This window comes from Tamandua tetradactyla, chromosome 8 (assembly GCF_023851605.1).
Source record: "Tamandua tetradactyla isolate mTamTet1 chromosome 8, mTamTet1.pri, whole genome shotgun sequence".
Classification (NCBI taxonomy): domain Eukaryota; kingdom Metazoa; phylum Chordata; class Mammalia; order Pilosa; family Myrmecophagidae; genus Tamandua; species Tamandua tetradactyla.
The window spans coordinates 93,419,037-93,442,527 of record NC_135334.1 but is presented as its reverse complement, the minus strand read 5'-3'; the positions used below and the strand labels follow the sequence as shown (position 1 = coordinate 93,442,527).

The following is a 23,491-nucleotide window of genomic DNA, read 5'->3' as shown; positions in this document are numbered from 1 at the left end:
CTTTGAGTTTAAGGTGAGTCTCCGGTAAACAGCATAGAAATGGGCCATGCTTTTTTTTTTAATCCATTCTGCCAATCTCTGCCTTTTAATTGGAAACTTTTCATCCAAGTACATTTAAATTAACTATGATAATGCAGTACTTTGTTTTGTGATTTCTCTATTTTATCTTTCTGTCTTATACTATTTTTGACACACAATTCTTCTGTTAATGCCCACTTCCTTATTTGATTTTTTGTATTGTGCCTTTTTCAATCCCTTCTCATTTCTTTTTGAATATATTTTTCATGTTTTTTTGTGTGTTTACAAAGGGTTAAAATGTAACATCCTCTATCTATGACAATCATATTTGACTTGACACCAACTTATCTTTAAACAGCACACATACACAATTCCTCTATCCCTCCCGCCCCACACCTTTTTGTTTCATTTCTGAAAGTAGCTTCATTAAATTAAAAAAAAAAAAATTAGGGCCTGGATTATAAACCCTCACAGCAGTTACATCTACCCCCAAGCTCCAACTGTTATTTCCAAATTCTGAAATGCCCGGCTCCCCGTATAACCTAATAGTTCCCGGGAACCCTGGGCGCCTGTGTGACATCGGAGACCCAGCGCCAGAGTTCTCCAGCTCTGAACGCCAACGTCATTCCACACTGCAACTTCTTAAGAAGGGTAACTGTTGGTAAGCGGTCACTGGAGGCTGCGGTCCCTGTCTCTCCCAGCTGCCGGATTTGCCCCAATTGCCCGCTTCACCTGCTGCCGACCACTCAGACTCCGGCCGCCCGCGCCGCCTTCTAGCTCCGGGACTTCTACTTGGCGCCTCCACCGGCTGGGTGTTCCCAGCATGTGGCGGCCGTCTGCGCCCGGCGGGAAGGAGAGCAGCACATGCGCGCCGCGGGGGTCCTCACCTGCTCCGCTCGGGGTCGCAGCGTTCTCCGCGGGGCCCACCGCCCTTGCGCCTACCCGCTGGCTCCGATCCCGCCCGCCGCGGCCGACAGGGCCGCCGAAACCTGTGCAGCGTGGGCAGTGCCGGGGGGAGGCCGCGGCCCTTCCAGGCTCATGCTCCCCACGGCCGGGCTCCCGGAGGCGCGTGGGGGCCGCGCTGTGCCCGCGGCATCTCACGAAGAGCTGCACGGAGAGCGGCTTGAGGGCGAGGGGCGGCTTATTTGGCCTTGGCCTGGTAGGCTGCTGAAGTTGCTGCTCCGGGTCCGCTGAATTTGCTGGCTCCTGAAGCCTGGGCGCCCAAGTGCCCTCCTTGCTCCTGGTTTGTGTGGCTCGGGCTCAGCTCCGACCAGACTCACTCACCTCCTTTCCTCTTCCCTCACCTCCTCCGACTCGGCTCGCCTTTCCCTCTCCCCTCTTCCCCCGCCCCCCCGCCTTTTTCTGTAGTTGTTACAAATCATATTTTTATACATTGTATGTTCAAAACCATTGATTGATCATTATTTTTCATGCATTTGCATTTTAGCACTTGTAAGAATTAAGATATGGAGTTACATAACAAAAAGTATGATACAGTAGTACATTTATCATTATCCATATTGTTAAGTTTACCTGAGATCTTAATTTCTTTATACTCTTTGATCCATCATCTAGTGTCTTTTCCTTTAAGTCTGACTGACTCCCTTTTGCATTGCTTGTAGGACAGGTCTAATGATACACAGCTTTTATTCATCCTGGAATGTCTTAATCCCTCCCTCATTTTTGGAAGTTAATCTTGTGGAATACAACATTCTTGGTTGGCAGTTATTTCCTTTCAGCACTTTAAATGTTTCTTGCCACTGCCTTTTTGCCTCCGTGGTCTTGATAGAAATCCAAATTTAATCTAAGTTGGTTTCCTGTTATATAACTCTTGCAGCTTTCAGAACTCTATTTGTTCTTGGCATTGGACAATTTGAATACTATGTGTCTGGGAGTAGTTCTCTTTGAGTTTATACTGTTTGATGTTCCTTTGGCTTCTTGAATGGTCATGTTCACATCTTTTGTGAAGTTTGGGATTTTTTTTTTTTTTTGCCATTATTCCTTTTAATATTCTCTTTCTTTCGTCTTGTAGGACTTCCATAATGAGTGTATTGTGATGCTTGATTGTGTCCCACTGGTTTCTTAGGCTCTATTATTTGTTTTGTTTTTTCCTTTCTATTTTTCTGCCGGGATCATTTCAGTTGTCTTTTTTAAGCTCATTGATTCTTCTGCCATCTCTAATCTGGTGTTGAAACTGTGTGGCATTTTTCATTTCAGTTATTGTGTTCTTCAACTCTAGTGTTTCTCTAGAGAGGTTCCCATATTATCCATTCATTATTTTCCTCTTATCCTTTAGTTCTTTCTCCATGTTTTCCTTTGTATTCTTAACCATATTGAGGATCTTTTTTTTTTTGAGGTGCCTGGCAAATTCAAAGTCTGGTTCTTTTTATTGATAGTTTCTGGATTTTTATCTTGTTCCTTTGGATGGGCCATCATTTACTAATTCTTTGTTTGCCTTGTAATTTTTTTCTTGCACACCGTACATTTTAACATTTTAAAGTGTTAATTCAGACTTGTTCTCTGAGTTGCTTATTCCTTATCCTTATTTGTATCTCTGTAATATCACAAAATATTACAGAGATTTTCTTGACTGCTAGGAGCCAATCGAAACCAACCAACCAACCAACCAGAAAGTACCTTCACTGTCTTCAAAATTTGCTCTCCGGTAGCTTGTGGTCTTTTAAGGAGTTTATCCCTCCTATCAAGAAGATCAGCCCTAAGCAAATGGGAAGTACAAGGTCCTTTCTGTTTCATCTGAGCCAATGGGGAGCTGAAGGTAGGGTTGTGCTTGCTTGAGGCCTTGGGAATTCCCTGTTTCCTAATGTACAGGAGTTGGAGTGAAGGCTCACTCTGTTACCTTTGAAATAGGCCTCCTCCCCATCCCCAGTGTTAATTCTTAAGTACCTTAATGCAGGTAGTCCTTTACCTCAGACCACTTTAGCTTACTGTTTCCTCTGTCTGCCCTCAGGACAAACTCTGGGAGAGCAAGCCAAAGACACATTCTGGGGTCAGTCTCTTAAAGAGATTGGCACTGTATACATACCCCATATTCAGGCATGGACCACTTTACTCCCTCTTGAATAGTGCCAGGAATCCACAATGGGAGTATACACTGGTTCCACCCTGCGTTGTAGAGAGAGTAGGGGAGGCGCCAGCAAGGATACCAGGGGCTGCTTCTGTGGCTTTTGAAGCTACGTTTCCTTGGCAGTCCATTAATGCCCCATTAATGAAGACTTTAACTTTTTTTTCAGAGTTTTAAGGAAAGTTATTATCTTTAAGATTCCTTTGCTGCCTTTTGCCCAAGTGGGTTGAGCAAGCCCCCAGTGATCTAAAGTAGCTGATCAAAGGTAGAGATCTTTGATCAGACTACAACCACCAGAGTTTGGAGGACTAGGTCTTTATGTTCCATCCTGACACCAACAAGTGTTCCAGGAGCCCAAGCTCCAGTCCCCACTGCTGTCCGCCATAGGTTGAGGGAAGAGGGATGGTAACTCTGCAGGAAAGGTGAAACTCACCAGCATTTATCACAATTTACCAGCCTCTTCTCACTCCTCCTTGCATGCTGCTCAGTGTTTGACTAGACTCTGGAATTTCAAAGTAGTTGATTCAGACAATTCCTGACAGTTCAATAATTGTTTTGGTGGAGGGACTGATTTCTGCTCTACCATCTTCCCACAGTGCATCCTTCATTGATCTTTATGGCTAAATAATATTCGATTCTATATGCAGACTACCTTGTTTTATTATGCTTTGCTTTATTGTGCTTTGCAGATACTGCTTTTTTTATGAATTGAAGGTTTGTGGCAACCCTGTATCAAGTAAATATATCAATGCCATTTTTCCTTTGTGTCTCTGTCACATTTTGGTAATTCTCACAATATTTCAAAATTTTTTATCATTAATATTATTATATGGTGATCTGTGATCAGCGATCTTTGATATACTATTGTAATTGTTTTGGGGAACCACTAACTGTGCCCATATAAGATGGCAAATTTAATCAATAAATGTTGTTTGTGTTCTTATTGCTATACTGACTAGTCATTCCTCCCATCTCTCTCCCTTTTCTTGGGCCTCCCTATTCCCTGAGATACAACAATGTTGAAATTAGGTCAATTAATAACCCTGCAATGGCTTCAAACTGCTCAAGTAAAAGGAAGAGTCACAGGTCTCTCACTTAAAATCAAAAGCTAGAAATGATTATGTTTAATGAGGAAGGCATGTTGAAAGCCAAGAGATGACAAATTCTAGGCCACTTGTGGCAGTTAACCAAGTTGTGAATGCAAAAGAAAAGTTCTTGAAGGAAATTCAAAATGCCGTTCCATGAACAAACAAATGATCAGAAAACAAGCAGCCTTGTTGTTGATATAGAGAAAGTTTTAGTTGTCTGGATAGATGAAACCAGCCATGACATTTCCTTAAGCTAAAGCCTAATCCAGAGCAAGGCCCTAACTTGCTTCAATTCTTTGAAGGCTGAGAGCTAAGGAAGCTGAGGAAGAAAAGTTTGAGGCTAGCAGTTTGGTTCACAGAGTTCAAGGAAAGAAGTGTCTCCATAACATAAAAGTGCAGCGAGTTATCAGAAGATCTAGTTAAGATAATTGATAAACAACAGAAATTTTCACCATAGATGAAATAGCCTTCTATTGGAAAAAGAACTCTAAGAACTTCTAAGAGCTTTCATAGCTTGCGAGGAGAAGTCAATGCCTGGCTTCTGTTCTAGTTTGCTAGCTGCCGGAATGCAACACACCAGAGACGGATTGGCTTTTAATAAAAGGGGATTTATTTTGTTGGTTCTTCAGAGGAAAGGCAGCTAACTTTCCACTGAGGCTCTTTTCTTACGTGGAAGGCACAGGATGGTCTCTGCTGGTCTTCTCTCCAGGCCCCTGGGTTCCAACAACTTTCCCCGGGGTGATTTCTTTCTCCACCTCCAAGGGCCCGGGCTGAGCTGCAAGTGCTGAGATGAGGAATGCCAAGCTGCTAGACTGTGCTACATTGTGTTCTCATTTAAGCACAAGCCAATTAAGTTAAACGGCACTCATTGCAGCAGACACGCCTCCTAGCCGACTGCGGATGTAATTAGCAACAGATGAGATTCACCTACCATTGGCTCATGTCCACAGCAACAGAACTAAGTGCTTTCACCTGGCCAAGTTGACAACTGACTCTAGCTACCACACAGAAGATCTAGTTAAGATAATTGATAAACAACAGAAATTTTCACCATAGATGAAATAGCCTTCTATTGGAAAAAGAACTCTAAGAACTTCTAAGAGCTTTCATAGCTTGCGAGGAGAAGTCAATGCCTGGCTTCAAAGCTTCAACAGATAGTTTTTTTCTCTCTTGTTAGGAGCTAAGGTAGCTGGTGACTCAAGTTGTAGCAAATGCTTATTTACCATTCTAAATATCTGAGGGTCCTTAAAAGTTATGGTAAATCTTACTCTGCCTGTGCTCTGTAAATGGAACAACAAAGCCTAGATGATGGCACATCTGTTTACATCATGGTTTCCTGAACATTTTAAGCCCACTTGTGGGACCTACTGTTCAGACAAAAAAAAAAAAAGATTCCTTTCAAAATTTTACTACTTATTGACAGTGCACCTGGCCATCCGAGAGCTCTGTTGGAGATGTATGAAATGAATGTTGTTTTCATGCCTGCTAACACAACATCCTGTCTGAAACCCATGGATCACGATCCAGGGGACATTTCAACTTTGAAGTCTAATTATTTAAGAAATACATTTCATAAGGCTATAGCTGCCGTACATAGTGATTTCTCTGATGGATGTGGGCAAAGTAAATTGAAAACCTTCTGGAAAGGATTCACCATTCTAGATGCCATTAAGAAAATTCATGAGACTTCCTGGAAGATGGCGGCTTAGTAAGACGCGCGGATCTTAGTTTCTTCTCCAGGACACCTACTAGGGGAGTAGAAATTATACAGAAAGCGCCCAAAGCCACAACAGAGATAAAAAAGACAGCGTACCCCATCCTGGAACGGCTGGCTGGCTGAGAGAAGCAGCTCGGGTGAGATCGCCGAGGCACGCGGGCCTTACCGGGCGGGGTGGCAAGCGGCCGGAGTTACTCCCTTCCCCCTTCCCGGGCCGGCTGGGAGAATTGGAGAGGCTGTCCCCTGAAACAAAGACGGCTGGCGCCCACACCACGCGCAGCCCCTGGACCAACTGAGAGAATTGGATTGGAAACCCCCAGGCCGCGGAGAACGGTGACGGGTCGGGGAGGCCCCTTCCAAACCCGTGACTCCCGGGGAACGTGCACTCTCTCGGGCGGGCCGCTGCCGCTGGCGCCCTCCCGCCACGCTTGTTGCCCAGGGCCGACTAGGAAATTCGGACGGGCTCTTTCCCTGGCTGCGGCGACCAGCAACCCTCCCTGCGTTCGGACCCTGGGCCGGCTCAAGCCGTTTCGGCTAGCGAATCCCCAGGACGGCGAGAGTTTTCCAAAGTTTAAGGTCCCACAGCACCTTTTACTGGTGGGACCCGCAGACAAACGGGTGCCACGAGCGCCACCTACTGGGCAGGATAAGAAAAACAGAACCCAGAGATTTCACAGAAAAATATTACAACCTTGCTGGGTCCAACACCAAGAGAAATCTGAATAAATGCCCAGACGCCAGCAGCAGAAGATAACTGTCCACGCTCAAAAGATTGAGAATATGGCCCAGTCAAAGGAACAAACCAATAGCTCAAATGAGACACAAGAGCTGAGACAACTAATCCTGAATATACGAACAGAAATGGAAAACCTCTTCAAAAATGAAATCGATAAATTGAGGGAGGACATGAAGAGGACATGGGCTGAACATAAAGAAGAAATAGAAAAACTGAAAAAACAAATCGCAGAACTTATGGAAGTGAAGGATAAAGTAGCAAACATAGAAAAAATAATGGATAGCTACAATGATAGATTTAAAGAGACAGAAGATAGAATTAGTGATTTGGAGGATGGAACATCTGAATCCCAAAAAGAAACAAAAACTATCGGGAAAAGAATGGAAAAATTTGAACAGGGTATCAGGGAACTCAAGGACAATATGAACCGCACAAATATACGTGTTGTGGGTGTCCCAGAAGGAGAAGAGAAGGGAAAAGGAGGAGAAAAACTAATGGAAGAAATTTTCACTGAAAATTTCCCAACTCTTATGAAAGACCTAAAATTACAGATCCAAGAAGTGCAGCGCACCCCAAAGAGATTAGACCCAAATAGGCGTTCTCCAAGACACTTACTAGTTAGAATGTCAGAGGTCAAAGAGAAACAGAAGATCTTGAAAGCAGCAAGAGAAAAACAATCCATTACATACAAGGGAAACCCAATAAGACTTTGTGTAGATTTCTCAGCAGAAACCATGGAAGCTAGAAGACAGTGGGATGATATATTTAAAATACTAAAAGAGAAAAACTGCCAACCAAGACTCCTATATCCAGCAAAATTATCCTTCAAAAATGAGGGAGAAATTAAAACATTCTCAGACAAAAAGTCACTGAAAGAATTTGTGACCAAGAGACCAGCTCTGCAAGAAATACTAAAGGGAGCACTAGAGTCAGATACAAAAAGACAGAAGAGAGAGATATGGAAAAGAGTGTAGAAAGAAGGAAAATCAGATATGATATATATAATACAAAAGGCAAAATGGTAGAGGAAAATATTATCCAAACAGTAATAACACTAAATGTCAATGGACTGAATTCCCCAATCAAAAGACATAGATTGGCAGAATGGATTAAAAAACAGGATCCTTCGATATGCTGTCTACAGGAAACACATCTTAGACCCAAAGATAAACATAGGTTGAAAGTGAAAGGTTGGGAAAAGATATTTCATGCAAATAACAACCAGAAAAGAGCAGGAGTGGCTATACTAATATCCAACAAATTAGACTTCAAATGTAAAACAGTTAAAAGAGACAAAGAAGGACACTATATACTAATAAAAGGAACAATTAAACAAGAAGACATAACAATCATAAATATTTACGCACCGAATCAGAATGCCCCAAAATACGTGAGGAATATACTGCAAACACTGAAAAGGGAAATAGACTCATATACCATAATAGTTGGAGACTTCAACTCACCACTCTCATCAAGGGACAGAACATCTAGACAGAGGATCAACAAAGAAATAGAGAATCTGAATATTACTATAAATGAACTAGACTTAATAGACATTTATAGGACATTACATCCCACAACAGCAGGATACACCTTTTTCTCAAGTGCTCATGGATCATTCTCAAAGATAGACCATATGCTGGGTCACAAAGCAAGTCTTAACAAATTTAAAAAGATTGAAATTTTACACAACACTTTCTCGGACCATAAAGGAATGATGTTGGAAATCAATAATAGGCAGAGTGCCAGAAAATTCACAAATACGTGGAGGCTCAACAACACACTCCTAAACAACGACTGGGTCAAAGAAGAAATTGCAAGAGAAATTAGCAAATACCTCGAGGCGAATGAAAATGAAAACACAACATATCAAAACTTATGGGACGCAGCAAAGGCAGTGCTAAGAGGGAAATTTATTGCTCTAAATGCCTATATCAGAAAAGAAGAAAAGGCAAAAATTCAGGAATTAACTATCCATTTGGAAGAACTGGAGAAAGAACAGCAAGCTAACCCCAAAGCAAGCAAAAGGAAAGAAATAACAAAGATTAGAGCACAAATAAATGAAATTGAAAACATGAAAACAGTAGAGAAAATCAATAAGACCAGAAGTTGGTTCTATGAGAAAATCAATAAGATTGATGGGCCCTTAGCAAGATTGACAAAAAGAAGAAGAGAGAGGATGCAAATAAATAAGATCAGAAATGGAAGAGGAGACATAACTACTGACCTCACAGAAATAAAGGAGGTAATAACAGGATACTATGAACAACTTTACGCTAATAAATACAACAATTTAGAGGAAATGGACGGGTTCCTGGAAAGACATGAACAACCAACTTTGACTCAAGAAGACATAGATGACCTCAACAAACCAATCACAAGTAAAGAAATTGAATTAGTTATTCAAAAGCTTCCTAAAAAGAAAAGTCCAGGACCAGATGGCTTCACATGTGAATTCTACCAAACGTTCCAGAAAGAATTAGTACCAATTCTCTTCAAACTCTTCAAAAAAATCGAAGTGGAGGGAAAACTACCTAATTCATTCTATGAAGCCAACATCACCCTCATACCAAAACCAGGCAAAGATATTACAAAAAAAGAAAACTACAGACCAATCTCTCTAATGAATACAGATGCAAAAATCCTCAATAAAATTCTAGCAAATCGTATCCAACAACACATTAAAAGAATTATACATCATGACCAAGTAGGATTCATCCCAGGTATGCAAGGATGGTTCAACATAAGAAAATCAATTAATGTAATACACCATATCAACAAATCAAAGCAGAAAAATCACATGATCATCTCAATTGATGCAGAGAAGGCATTCGACAAGATTCAACATCCTTTCCTGTTGAAAACACTTCAAAAGATAGGAATACAAGGGAACTTCCTTAAAATGATAGAAGGAATATATGAAAAACCCACAGCTAATATCATCCTCAATGGGGAAAAATTGAAAACTTTCCCCCTAAGATCAGGAACAAGACAAGGATGTCCACTATCACCACTATTATTCAACATTGTGTTGGAGGTTCTAGCCAGAGCAATTAGACAAGAAAAAGAAATACAAGGCATCAAAATTGGAAAGGAAGAAGTAAAACTATCACTGTTTGCAGACGATATGATACTATACATCGAAAACCCGGAAAAATCCACAACAAAACTACTAGAGCTAATAAATGAGTACAGCAAAGTAGCAGGTTACAAGATCAACATTCAAAAATCTGTAGCATTTCTATACACTAGTAAGGAACAAGCTGAGGGGGAAATCAAGAAACGAATCCCATTCACAATTGCAACTAAAAGAATAAAATACCTAGGAATAAATTTAACTAAAGAGACAAAAAACCTATATAAAGAAAACTACAAAAAACTGCTAAAAGAAATCACAGAAGACCTAAATAGATGGAAGGGCATACCGTGTTCATGGATTGGAAGACTAAATATAGTTAAGATGTCAATCCTACCTAAATTGATTTACAGATTCAATGCAATACCAATCAAAATCCCAACAACTTATTTTTCAGAAATAGAAAAACCAATAAGCAAATTTATCTGGAAGGGCAGGGTGCCCCGAATTGCTAAAAACATCTTGAGGAAAAAAAACGAAGCTGGAGGTCTCGCGCTGCCTGACTTTAAGGCATATTATGAAGCCACAGTGGTCAAAACAGCATGGTATTGGCATAAAGATAGATATATCGACCAATGGAATCGAATAGAGTGCTCAGATATAGACCCTCTCATCTATGGACATTTGATCTTTGATAAGGCAGTCAAGCCAACTCACCTGGGACAGAACAGTCTCTTCAATAAATGGTGCCTAGAGAACTGGATATCCATATGCAAAAGAATGAAAGAAGACCCATCTCTCACACCCTATACAAAAGTTAACTCAAAATGGATCAAAGATCTAAACATTAGGTCTAAGACCATAAAACAGTTAGAGGAAAATGTAGGGAGATATCTTATGGATCTTACAACTGGAGGCGGTTTTATGGACCTTAAACCTAAAGCAAGAGCACTGAAGAAGGAAATAAATAAATGGGAGCTCCTCCCAATTAAACACTTTTGTGCATCAAAGAACTTCATCAAGAAAGTAGAAAGACAGCCTACACAATGGGAGACAATATTTGGAAATGATATATCAGATAAAGGTCTAGTATCCAGAATTTATAAAGAGATTGTTCATCTCAACAACAAAAAGACAGCCAACCCAATTACAAAATGGGAAAAAGACTTGAACAGACACCTCTCAGAAGAGGAAATACGGATGGCCAAGAGGCACATGAAGAGATGCTCAATGTCCCTGGCCATTAGAGAAATGCAAATCAAAACCACAATGAGATATCATCTCACACCCACCAGAATGGCCATTATCAACAAAACAGAAAATGACAAGTGCTGGAGAGGATGCGGAGAAAGAGGCACACTTATCCACTGTTGGTGGGAATGTCAAAGGGTGCAACCACTGTGGAAGGCAGTTTGGCGGTTCCTCAAAAAGCTGAATATAGAATTGCCATACGACCCAGCAATACCATTGCTAGGTATCTACTCAAAGGACTTAAGGGCAAAGACACAAACGGACATTTGCACACCAATGTTTATAGCAGCATTATTTACAATTGCAAAGAGATGGAAACAGCCAAAATCTCCATCAACAGAAGAGTGGCTAAACAAACTGTGGTATATACATACGATGGAATATTATGCAGCTTTAAGACAAGATAAACTTATGAACCATGTAATAACATGGATGGACCTAGAGAATATTATGCTGAGTGAATCCAGCCAAAAACTAAAGGACAAATACTGTATGGTCCCACTGATGTGAACGGACATTCGAGAATAAACTTGAAATATGTCATTGGTAACAGAGTTCAGCAGGAGTTAGAAACAGGGTAAGACAATGGGTAATTGAAGCTGAAGGGATACAGACTGTGCAACAGGACTAGATACAAAAACTCAAAAATGGACAGCACAATAATACCTAATTGTAAAGTAATCATGTGAAAACACTGAATGAAGCTGCATCTGAGCTATAGGTTTTTGTTTTGTTTTGTTTTGATTTTACTATTATTACTTTTATTTTTTTCTCTATATTAACATTCTATATCTTTTTCGGTTATGTTGCTAGTTCTTCTAAACCAATGCAAATGTACTAAGAAATGATGATCATGCAGCTATGTGATGATGTTAAGAATTAATGATTGCATGTGTAGAATGGTATGATCTCTAAATGTTGGGTTAATTTCTTTTTTTCTGTTAATTAAAAAAAAAAAAGAGAGAAGGGATAATTGGAGATGAAGGGATACAGACTGTACAACGGGACTGGATATAAAAACTCAGAAATGGACAGCACAATACTACCCAATTGTAATGCAATTATGTTAAAACACTGAATGAAGCTGCATGTGAGGTATAGGTTTTTTGTTTTTGTTTTTTTTGTTTTTTTTTTTCTTTCTATTATTGTTTTAATTCTTATTCTGTTGTCTTTTTATTTCTTTTTCTAAATCGATGCAAATGTACTAAGAAATGATGAATATGCAACTATGTGATGTTATTAAGAATTACTGATTGTACATGTACATTGAAATGATTTCTAATTGTTTTGTTAATTCTTTTTTTAATTAATAAAAAAAAAATTCCATAAAAAAAAAAAAAAAAAAAAAAAAAAAAAAAAGAAAATTCATGATTTGTTGGACGAGGTCAAAATATCAACATTAACAGGAGTTTGGAAGAAGTTGGATGGCTTGAAGGAGTTCAGGACATTGGTGGAGGAGATAATTGCAGAGGTGGTGGAAAAAGGAAGAAAACTAGAATTGGAAGTGGAGCCTGAAGTTGTGACTGAATTGTTCCAGTTTCATGACAAAACTTGAATATATCAGGTGTTGCTTCTTAGGAATGAGCAAAGAAAGTGGTTTCTTGAGATGGAATCTACTAATAAAGATGCTGTGAACAATGTTGAAATTACAACAAAGGATTTAGAATATGACATAAACTTAGTTGCTAAAGCAGCAGCAGGGTTTGAGAGGATTGACTCCAATTTTGAAAGAAGTTCTACTCTGGGTGTTATCAACATTGCAAGCTACAGAGAAATTTTTCGTGAAGGAAGAGGTCAATCAACATGGCAAAACTCACTGTAGTATTTATTTTAAGAAATTGCCAGAGCCACCCCAGCTTTTAGTAGTCACCACCTTGATCAGTCAGCAGCCATCAACATGGAGGCAAAACGCCCTACCAGCAAAAAGATTATGACTTGCTGAAGGTTCATATGATGGTTAGCATTTTTTAACAATAAAGTATTTTTTATGAAATGTTATTAAGATAGATTCATACTTCATACAGTCCATCCAAAATATCCATCAGTGGCTCATAGTATCATCACATAGTTGTGCATTCATCACCATGATCATTTTTAGAACATTTGCATTACTCCAGGAAAAGAAATAAAAAGAAAATTCCAAATATTCCATACTCTTTACCCCTCCCTCTTATCGACTACTAGTATTCCACTCAACCCAATTTTAAGACTTACGATAGAGGTAGGTTAACTAAGACTAAGTATTGTCAGAGATAGATATATAAATCTATCAGTAGAACAGAACAAAACGTTCAGAAGTAGATCCGTACAAACTTGGGCAAATGACTTTTTTTTTTGCACTATAGTTATACAATTATTATCAAAGATCAGGGTGACTGGATTACAATTCAAATCTGGCTATTTAAAAATACTAGACATGAAAAAGAAATATCTGTATAAAGAGTTAGTAGTCACAGTCTTTTGTTAAGTCTTAATTTCTCAGTTATGCCTTCTCCCTCTCATTTGATCTTTCTCTCAATCTTCAGGAATATCTGGGCAATGACTATTTTAACTTCTTCCTGCTGGAAAGGGGTGTTGCCCTTATGGGGTAGAGGAATGAAACTGATTGATGTATACCAGAGAAGCTGGTATGTATGTATGGGTTTCAGGGTTTATCTGACCTAGGATAAATCTGGAGGCCTTATGTTTTGTTTTGTTTTTACATGGGCAGGCACTGGAAATCAAACCCAGTGCCACTAAGCCACCATTGCCTGCCCGATTTAAGCATTTTTTTAAAAAAATAAACTTACTGGTAAAACTTTATAGAGACTTAGATAGAGCCTAGAGCAATCCCTAGGGTTTTCAGGAATACTGTTGGTTGGGGCTTGGCATACTATGGTAGTTTGCAGTATCTGACTAAAGTTTGCATAAGAGTCATCTCCAGAATGATCTCTTGACTCTATGTGAAATCTCTTAGCCACTGAAACTTTATTTTATCCATTTCTTTTCTCCCTTTTTGTCAAGAATGCATTTTCAATCCCATGATGCCAGGGCCAGGCTCATCCCTGGAACTCATGTCCCATGTTGTCAGGGAGACTTACACCCCTGGGAGTCATTTTCCACGTAGGGGGGAGGGTAGTGAGTTTATTTGCAGAGTTGACTTAAAGAGAGAGGCCATATCTGAGTAACAAAAGAAGCTCTCTGGCATAATTACATGCAGGCCCAGTTTTGCCATTGCAGAAATAAGTTTCATAATGGCCAAGCTCAAGATCAAGGGGTTGGCTTATTAAATTGGGAGTCCTTAATGCCTGAGAGAATATCAGGAATTCCTCAGGTGGGGAAATTTAATAGTTCCACCTTTTCCCCTAGTCCCTCAAGGGGACTTTGCAAATACTTTTCTGCCCCACATCCTGTGTAATGTATCATGATATTAACCTATATAGAATAATAATATCTCATTCCCTACTCTAGGTTCCATGTAATTTAGTTGTTTAAATAAACTGACCATACAGGTTAAATTTGATAGTATGCTACTATCTAATTTAAACAAAATTTAAAATTTGTGCCTAATAAACATCTCTTCTTTGGTCTCACACAGAAGTTGAAGTTTAAAAATACAGACCTGTATTACCTGTATGTAACCTGTATTCTGATTTACCTCGGTCCTAAGAAGGTCCATTTCATTCATATCTCTAATTGGGATCTGATCTCTTTTTCAGCTTCTTTAACAGTTGCTGTGTGGAATAATGGTGACTCTCAGAGCTGCAGAACTCTAAATCTGAGTCTCAGGTGTCACACAGATAAGGGAACTACTGGGTTATATACAAAGAGCACAGAGTCTCAGAAGTTAGAAATAACAGTTAAAATTCAGGAATAAATGCAACTGCAGTAAGAGCTTACTGTCTAGGAGACTTATTTGACAGTTCTGTACTCCTTAATCATTGATTGCTCAGTAACTGCTCACTTTCTATCCCCTGATAGCCTATGCACTCAAATTCAATTCTCAGTTTGCTCATTATAGTTGTTTATATTAGTGAGACCATATATTATTTATCCTTTTGTTTCTGGCTTATTTCCCTTAACATAATATTCTTGAAGTTCATTACCTAGTTGCAAATGATTTCAAGCTGCAAAGTATTCTAAAATTAAGGTATGTACATAGTTTTTTAGATATAATGATATTGCACATTTAATAGACTACAGTATAGTGTAAACATAACTTTTATATGTACAAGGAAACCAAAAAATTCACGTGACTTGCTTTATTTTGATATTTACTTTATTGTAGTGGTCTAAAACCAAGCCTGCACTGTCTCCAAGGAATTCCTGTATCTACATACCACATTTTGTTTATCCATTCATCTGTTGATGGTCACTCTGGTGGCTTCCACCGTTTGTGTACCTTACCTAACTCAGTGACAGGCAACAAGCCGCTAGTTAATAACAGTGACAGCGATGATTATATTGAATACCACATATGGGCACTTAACTGAATTTTGGTTTCCTTCATCTGTAAATGGATATAGTAATACTTCCCTTGGAAATTTATAGTGAGAGTTAAATGAACTAACAGTGCACAGAGACAGGCATACAGAAGGTATTCAACAATCCTAGGTTCCCTTCCCCAAAAATTCATGTTTGGAAAACCTTGAGGTTTTTTTCATGTTTGTTAAACTTGACTTTTCTCTGGAAATATTTCTGGGTGGTTCTTCTCCCACTTATAATAGTTTTGGGGGTTTTGTTTTTGTTTACTTATTGATTGCAATGTTAGCCAGTCTGAGCAGAGCTGACAGGAGTATTTGTCCATCTTTGATTATGAGTTGTAAAGGAGGAATAGAATTCACTGATGAGAGGCCCCTACAGGGTCCACATAACTGGCTACCTGTCCCCGCTCAGAGGTTTTATCTCCAGAGCCCTCCTCTGTTCACACTTTAGGAGATAGAGGAAACAGAGGGAGGGGGTAGGGAGTTGGTCTATGTTTTATCTTTGGGGGCATCTGGTAGCTTAACTGTCAGGGGCCTATCCTAAGAACCTTTGATGGTTACTTCCAAGTGGTTTTTCACTGGGATAGAGCGAGAAGCTATAATGTGAAGAAAGGAATTTGCATGAGAATCAGAGGGGATCTAGCCTTAGTTTTGATACAAGACAAGTTATTTCCTCTCTCCAGGCCTCAGTTTTCTCCTTGTAGCGTGAAAAGATTGGACTAGATGATCTTCATGGGCCCTCCCAGCATTGACATTCCATGCATACCTGAATCCTTCGTCTTGCCCGGAGCTCAAGTGAGCATCCTGACAAAGGGCACAGGTTGCTTCTCCAGAGTCTAGACTTACTCTTAATTAGTACCTGGGAGCCACTTGTGCTTTTTTATTCCCAGTCACTTCCTTTTGGTAGCAGTCAGAACATGTGGAAACTGAAAGGTAGGAAGTGTCCCTCACTGGGTGGAAACTGGATTCAGAACCACAAACAAGTGTCTTTTATGTATTAGGTATTTTTTCTTTTATTTACTTTGTTATTTCATTCATCCTTTCATTTAGCAGATGTCAACTGAGTCCCAGGCCTTGTAAATTCCATCTGTGCAATACAGAAGTGAATGAAAGTCATTCCTCTTAAGACATTTACAGAGTAGTGAAGAGACAGGAAAAGATATTAAACAAGCTAGCTGCTACAATGGGAATTCATATAAGGTACACAGTAAAAGGAGTGCCTGAGTCTTCAATGGGCAACAGGAAAGTAGTCTCAGATATTTTAAATGCTGAGTAGAAGTTTTCAAGGTAGACAGTCAAGAAGAGGACATTTCTTCAGAGGAACAGCAAGTGCAAAGACTCAGAGGTATGAGAGAACATTCCGTGTTCAGAGAACTGCAGGTGGTTTTATAGCTGGAAGGTGAAAGGAGGGAGGAAGAGTACGAAGATGAGAAAAAGTCAAGCATTTCTCCTCGGATGAGTCTGTTTCCACTGAATTCTTTGCTCATTTTTATCAGTCCAGATGAAAGTGATGGTCTTTTTAGTTCAGTTTTCAAAAGCTGTCCTCTTTTTTTGCCTTATCTTTCCATTGTAAAAGTAACACATGCTCCCTATAGAAAGTTTGAATAATACGGAAACATAGAAAGAAGAAAGGATTAAAAAGAATCATTCATGGTTTCACTGCCTACACACAGTTAACTTTAACATTTTGGTATATATTTCCACAGAATATCTTTTCCACTTTGAAATATTGTAATCATAGTCTCAATCTTTGTATATGGTAACCCTCACCACTTCTGCCCTAAAATTCACTAAAAATGGGTAACTTTTAATCCAGTAACTATGATCAATTATTTTTTATAACTAGCTGAAACATCTATACTTCTTAATTCAGTTTTGTTGAGATATATTCACACACCATATAATCATCCAAAGTGTAAAATCGGTGATTTGCAGTATCCTCTTACAGTTGTGTATTTATCACCACAATAAATTTTTGAACATTTTCATTACTCCAAAAAGAAAGAATAAAAATAAAAATGCAAAAGAATACCCAAAACATTCCATGCTTCCTTCCTCCCTAATATTTATTTATTCATTGTCCTTATTTTTTTAGTCATCTGTTCATACACTGGGTAAAGGGAGTGTCAGTCACAAGGTTTTCACACACAATCACACTATAACAGCCATATAGTTATGCAGCCAACTTTAAGAATCAAGGGTACTGAATTACAGTTCAACAGTTTCCAGTATTTCCATTTAGCTATTCTAATAATACACTAAAAACTAAAAAAAGGGATATACTGCATAGGAATAACCTCCAGAATGACCTCTTGACCCTATTTGAAATCTCTCAATCATTGAAACTTTACTTTGTTTCATTTCTCATCCTCCTTTTGGTCAAGAATGAAATATCTAAACTTTTAATTTCTCCAATGTACCTTTTTTTTTAACAGGTCTCGTGTGGTTCAGAGCATAATTTGGCAGTGATTGGTAAGTAATTTTTATATTGAGAAATGTGTTCATTCTGAAACTCATGTGGCAGAATTAGAGAAGCATCTTGGTTAGCCAAAGGCCAGGGTGCATGTATGGAGGGGGCAGGGAGTCAGCAGAGCTTCTGGAAAATGGAAGTCTTTGGTTGATCAAGGGTTTACTAGAAGCCCCTCTTTAAAAACTTCAGTCTGTATCACTGAGCATCTTTTTAAGTCACCCAAGCTGGCCTCCCCTCCTTAGGAAATGACATTTGAGGATATTAAACATTTCACAGACTGGGGAGATCATGTGTAGAAAGCCAGACACAAAAGGGGGTGTGGTGGTGGTTTAGGCTGCTCTGGTTCTTTGAATAAATCCCTTTTACCAGGTTTCTTCCTCTAGGTTCAGCTCTTTCTTTGGAAGTAAGTCCAGTCTTGTGTTTCATGGCTCTCAGGAACTCCCAGTTGAACCCAAACCTCTGGTTAATTGAGGTGTCCTCTTAGTTGGCTCTGGATAACTAAGATTCGATGTTTTTTATCATCAGGCCTATGAGAATTCCTTCGAGAAACTTCCTTACGTCCACGTTTAGACTCCATCTCATCGTACATTAAGGAGACCACATTGTAGTGCTGGCCTGCCTGGGTTCAATACAGCCTTCTACTTTGTGAACTTGGACAAGGCACGTAACCCTCCTTGTCTTATTTTCCTCTTCTTTAAAATGAAGAGAGCAATGGTGCCCACCGCATAGGTTTGTTGTGAGGACTAACATATGAAAGGCATGTAGAACCGTGCTCAGTTCCCAGTAAGGGCTTTAGGAATGCTCGTTGTTATTACCTGATATCATTATTTCAAGTAATTGCCGTCCTCTGGGTTTGAGCTCCCCCATCAGGGATTAAAACAGGAAATTAAGGTTCCTTCCAGCTCGGAATTTTAGGACTGTCACAACCCCATCACTGCCTGCCTTGATTTCTGTTCCTGTTTGCTTTTCTTCCTGGCGTCTGGCTCTTGACTTCTGCAGGGCAAGGCCCCTGTGTTTGCATCTTGTTTCCTGCCTATTTACAGCACCCAGAGCTGTACACTCTTTTCCGAAAGGAGCACTCTTTTCTGAAATGAGCTACGCTGGCTCACCTGCCCCTAGTGACAGCAGTTTGAAGCACTACTTTTCAGGTCCAAATGTAAGGTGCAAAGAGGCAGAACTTAGGACAGCAGAGAAGGGAAGCTGCCAACCAGCAGAGGGGGTGGAGAGTAAAAGAGGCTGGAGTTAGAGAAGGATTAGGAAAACGTAACGGCAAGCCTGCATCCTCTGCAGCTGCACCAGATACTTTATACCGGAACTGTTCCAGCCAGGGAGTAATTAGGACAAGCTAATCAAAGACTCAGGGGTGGTGCCGAGCGCATTACTGCTGCTGCTGCTGCTAGGAGAGGTTAGCTGTTCTGGTACCAGCACAGATCAGGAGATTGCAGGAAATCTAAATATGTAATGGCTCCAAGTCCAGACAATGGAGAAGTCAGAGCTAGTGGGTAGGCAGGCTGAGGAGACAGAGGCATCCTGGGACTATATAGAAAGAGCCTAGACTCTGTAGGCAGACAGCCTTGGTTGAAAATGACTCCATCACTTTCTGTGAGCTTCTGTCTTTTCCCCTCATCTATATAACAGGGATCATTACATATTGTGGAGGGGATTGAGATAATATATTGGCACCTCCTGGCATATAAGGAATGTGATATATATATATAAATATATATATATATATATATATATATATATAATTTTAAAAAAATAATTCCTTTTCTTTCCCCTTTCCCTCAGTGATAGTGGTGGTGAGAGAGTGGTTTAAGAATTACTTGTTAGTATTACTGTTTGAGTGTTTATTGGGAGACAGAAGTGATAACGTTCTAGAAGGGTGCATCCAGCTTCACCCGAATGAGGAGAAGGCATCAGAGGTAGTGCGGTGGGAGGGCAGGGCATGCCGGTGAGCTCCGGGAGGGCAGATCTGTTGTTTTCCATTTTGTCCCCAGTGCCTGGGCTCTGGCTCACGGTCTGCTGAATGAGTAGTTCCAGAGCCAGGAAGGGGTGGGCACAGTCACAGGGCTTTGGGCATGCCAGCCTCCCTGTGAGCCGAGAGCCAAAGTCTCTTTCCCACAGCCCCTACTGAAGGAATGAGGCCCTCGGTGGGTGCCCTGCAGGATACAAGTTTTGCAACAGCAAGTGGCAAGAAGCCTACTGTCAGCCCTGGCAGGAAGCCAGCAGGAGGGAAACAAACTAGAGAAAGGGAAGAGTTCCTACTAGCTTAAAGCCATGTGTCTCACAGCCAGCTCCTCCCCAACCCTGCTGCCATTGCCTCCGTTTGACTGATTTCCCTGCCTTCAGTCCAATTCCCTGAGATCTGGCCCCTTAGTGCCTAATGCTGTGTCCCACACATAATAGGCACAAAATAATTATAGAAGAGACTAAAACGGAGTATAAAGAGGCCAAACTTTGCTCAAGGGTAGAAGCAGCCTTAATGTCTGATGAATGTGACAGGCAAATCAAACTGGGTAAAATTGAGGACCTGCTCTGTCATAGGTAATGGACATGACTCCACAAAGTACATTTGTTAAATCTATTCTATAGAGAAGAAAGTGAGACTCGGGTTTAAACAGATGAAATAGTTTGCCTAGGGTTAAGGAGCACTAAGTGGTAGAGATGCCTGCCTGACTTCCAAGGCTGCTCTTTCCACTGTACCTTATCCTAGGGCCTGAGGCAGTATAGGCAATGGTTAAGAAGAGCATGCGCAGTGGGTTTAGAATGCCTGGCTCCAAATCCTGGCCCCTCCACTTAGAAGCTGTGCAAACTTGAGTAAGTGACTTAATTTCTCTGTGCCTTGGTCACCTCATCAGGGACATCCTAATATCAACTTCATAGTGTTGTTATGTAAGGTGATAAGAACAGTACCTGGCACAAAAGTAAAGTCTCGCTAAATGTTAGTTGCTATTATTGTAGATATTAAGACCGTAAGGAAGGAAAACGTTGTCATATCTAGTCAAGAAGGCCTGAGGCTCAGGCTGGGAATTTTGGAAGCTGGAAAAGTTTCTTCCACATCCTGGGTGCCAAGGTCCAGGACAGGATCTCAGGATAGTTGCAGAAGAATTTGTAAGCTGGAGTCTGGGGCCAATCTGGGGGATCTGGAAATCCCAACAGTTCTAGAAACAGTGCCAGCGCAGGTTTGTTCCAGGTCAGCATTCTGCTATCCAGTCTCCCAGACAGGGACCCCAGCACCTGCACGTGCCAGCCTGAGACAAGTCCCGTAGCAACCACATTTCAGTTTCCTCTGGGGTCGAGTTTCTAAGTATGCTATTTAATTTGTTTCCAGGTTTCTTTTCCCCCCTTATTTTGAAATATTTTTTAAAATTATATAGTATAGACATATAGTATAACATATATACAAAGCAAAGAAATAAAAAAGCAATAATTTTCAAAGCACTCTTCAACAAGTGTTACAGGACATATCCCAGAGTTTGTGATAGACTACCATACGATCCTCTCATATTTTTCTTTCTATCTGCTCCAGAATATAGGAGGCTAGAGGGTTTAAATGTTTTTTTTATCATCACAATCAACTTTTTTCCTTCTTTTTTTGTGGAAAATAACATATACAAAAAAAGCTATAAATTTCAAAGCACAGCACTACAATTAGTTGTAGAATGTATTTCAGACTTTGACATGGGTTACAATTTCACAATTTTAGGTTTTTACTTCTGGCTGCTCTAAATATCTGATATTGGAAGGGTGTGTCACTAATATGGGGTAGGGAGATGGAACTACCTGATGCTCTGGAGAGGCTGAGCTAGGTGTCAGGACTTATCTGGACCAGGGACTCATCTGGAGGTTGTAGGTTTCTGGAAAGTTACTCTAGTGCATGGAACCCTTATGGAATCAACCCTTGTGGAATTTATCCCTGGGAGTCCTCTCCCATGTTGCCAGGGAGACTTATACCCCTGGATGTCATGTCCCATGTAGGAGGGAGGGCAATGATTTCACTTGCAGAGTTGGGCTTCGAGAGACTGAGGCCACATCTGAGCAACAAAGGAGTCCTCCAGAAGTAACTCTTAGGCATACCTATAAGTAGTCTAAGCTTCTCTGCTACCTACATAAGCTTCACAAGAGTAAGCCTCATAATCGAGAGCATGCCCTATTGATTTGAGTGTCCCTAATGTTTGACACAGTATCAGGGGATTCCCTGATGGTAAGGTTTAATAGTTCCATAGTCTTTCTCCCCTCCCTCAGGGGACTTTGCCAATATTTTCTGATTATCTGCTTAATATACTCTAGGATGTTTCCAGGCATTACAATAATCTATACAGGATTAAGGGAACTCTTATTTTGTGCTCCCTGTGTTTCAATTGTTCAAATAAACTATATAGATAGGTTGAATTAGATTGTGCAGTACAGAAAATATCAGTTCCAAATCAAATAAACCTTTCTTTCTTGGTCTCAAAGAGTGTGTATGGTTCTAAAATATAGACACTGTCTTCATTATCCCTATGTTTTGAATTCATTTAACCCCAACCTGTTCAGCTTTGCTCTTATCTCTAAATATCCATTTATATATATAAAACAGCTTCTCAAAATCCAGAAATAATAATACCAATCCGGATTCAATGTGTCAGCTCTAAAAGCTTATAAGCATTTTCTAAAGGTGACCATACCATTCTTGTTCTTTTGTTTCTGGCTTATTTTGTCTCACCAAATGTCCCACATTTTCATTCACATCATTGCATGCTTCATGGCTTTGTTCCTTTTTGTATTCACAGCCTTCGTTCATAAGTATACACCATCGTTAGCCAATCTACTTCTCTGTCAGTGCATCCTTCAGCCACCTGCATTCATTGGGCATCATGTAGAGAGCCCAAAGTCTGCAGTCCATCAGCATTCACAATTTTAGATAATTGCATTGTTCCCAAGAGAGAGAAAACCGATAAACACACTCTCACCAAATAGGATATCCTAACCTCCTCTTAACTCTTGTCCCTCTCCCCGTTATTTACCTCTGCTGTTGCTGTGGTAGTGCTTTGGTTTCCTTTTGAACATAGCTCGTAGCATGCAATAGCAGTTTTCCCCCTGTACCCTGGACTTAAACACTCTTTATACAAGAATCATATATTTGAAGTAATTCTTATGAGAACTCATTCATATTTCTAGTGTGAATCAGTGGGAAATGTAGGTCTATACAACCAACCCCTTTCAATCTTGTTCATCTTCAATATGGTAATATTACTTATAGACCCACTAGAGAATCACCTTCACTCCTATCTATTCCCTTACATTGGAGTTCAATCTCATTTGCTAACAGGTCACCCATCTCTTGCTTCTATGTATCTCTAAGTCCCCTATATTCTATATTATAAGCCTCTGATTATACCTCTATGCTGGTCATAAAAGTGGAATCATACAGTATTTATCCTTTTGTGTCTGGCTAATTTCACTCAGCATTATGTCCTCAAGGCTCATCCATCCTGTCATGTGCTTCAGAACTTCATTTTGTCTTACTGCTGTATAATATTCTATCATGTTAATATACCACATTTTGTTGATCCACTTGTCTGTTGATGGTCATTTGATTTGCTTC

General features: G+C 40.0%; 1 protein-coding gene across 8 annotated transcripts in view; it reads left to right on the top strand.

Moving 5' to 3' along the window:
* The window catches only part of SERGEF (secretion regulating guanine nucleotide exchange factor), a 328,021-nt gene that overhangs the window by 183,918 nt on the left and 120,612 nt on the right, over window positions 1–23,491 (top strand). For all 8 annotated transcript variants that reach the window (XR_013156840.1, XM_077114155.1, XM_077114152.1 and 5 more), the window contains one exon: window positions 17,867–17,903. Coding sequence is in view for 7 of the 8 variants with exons in the window: in XM_077114155.1 (XP_076970270.1) it covers window positions 17,867–17,903 (37 nt within the window). In the remaining variant the exon portion in view is untranslated. The remainder of the gene's footprint in view (window positions 1–17,866; window positions 17,904–23,491) is intronic.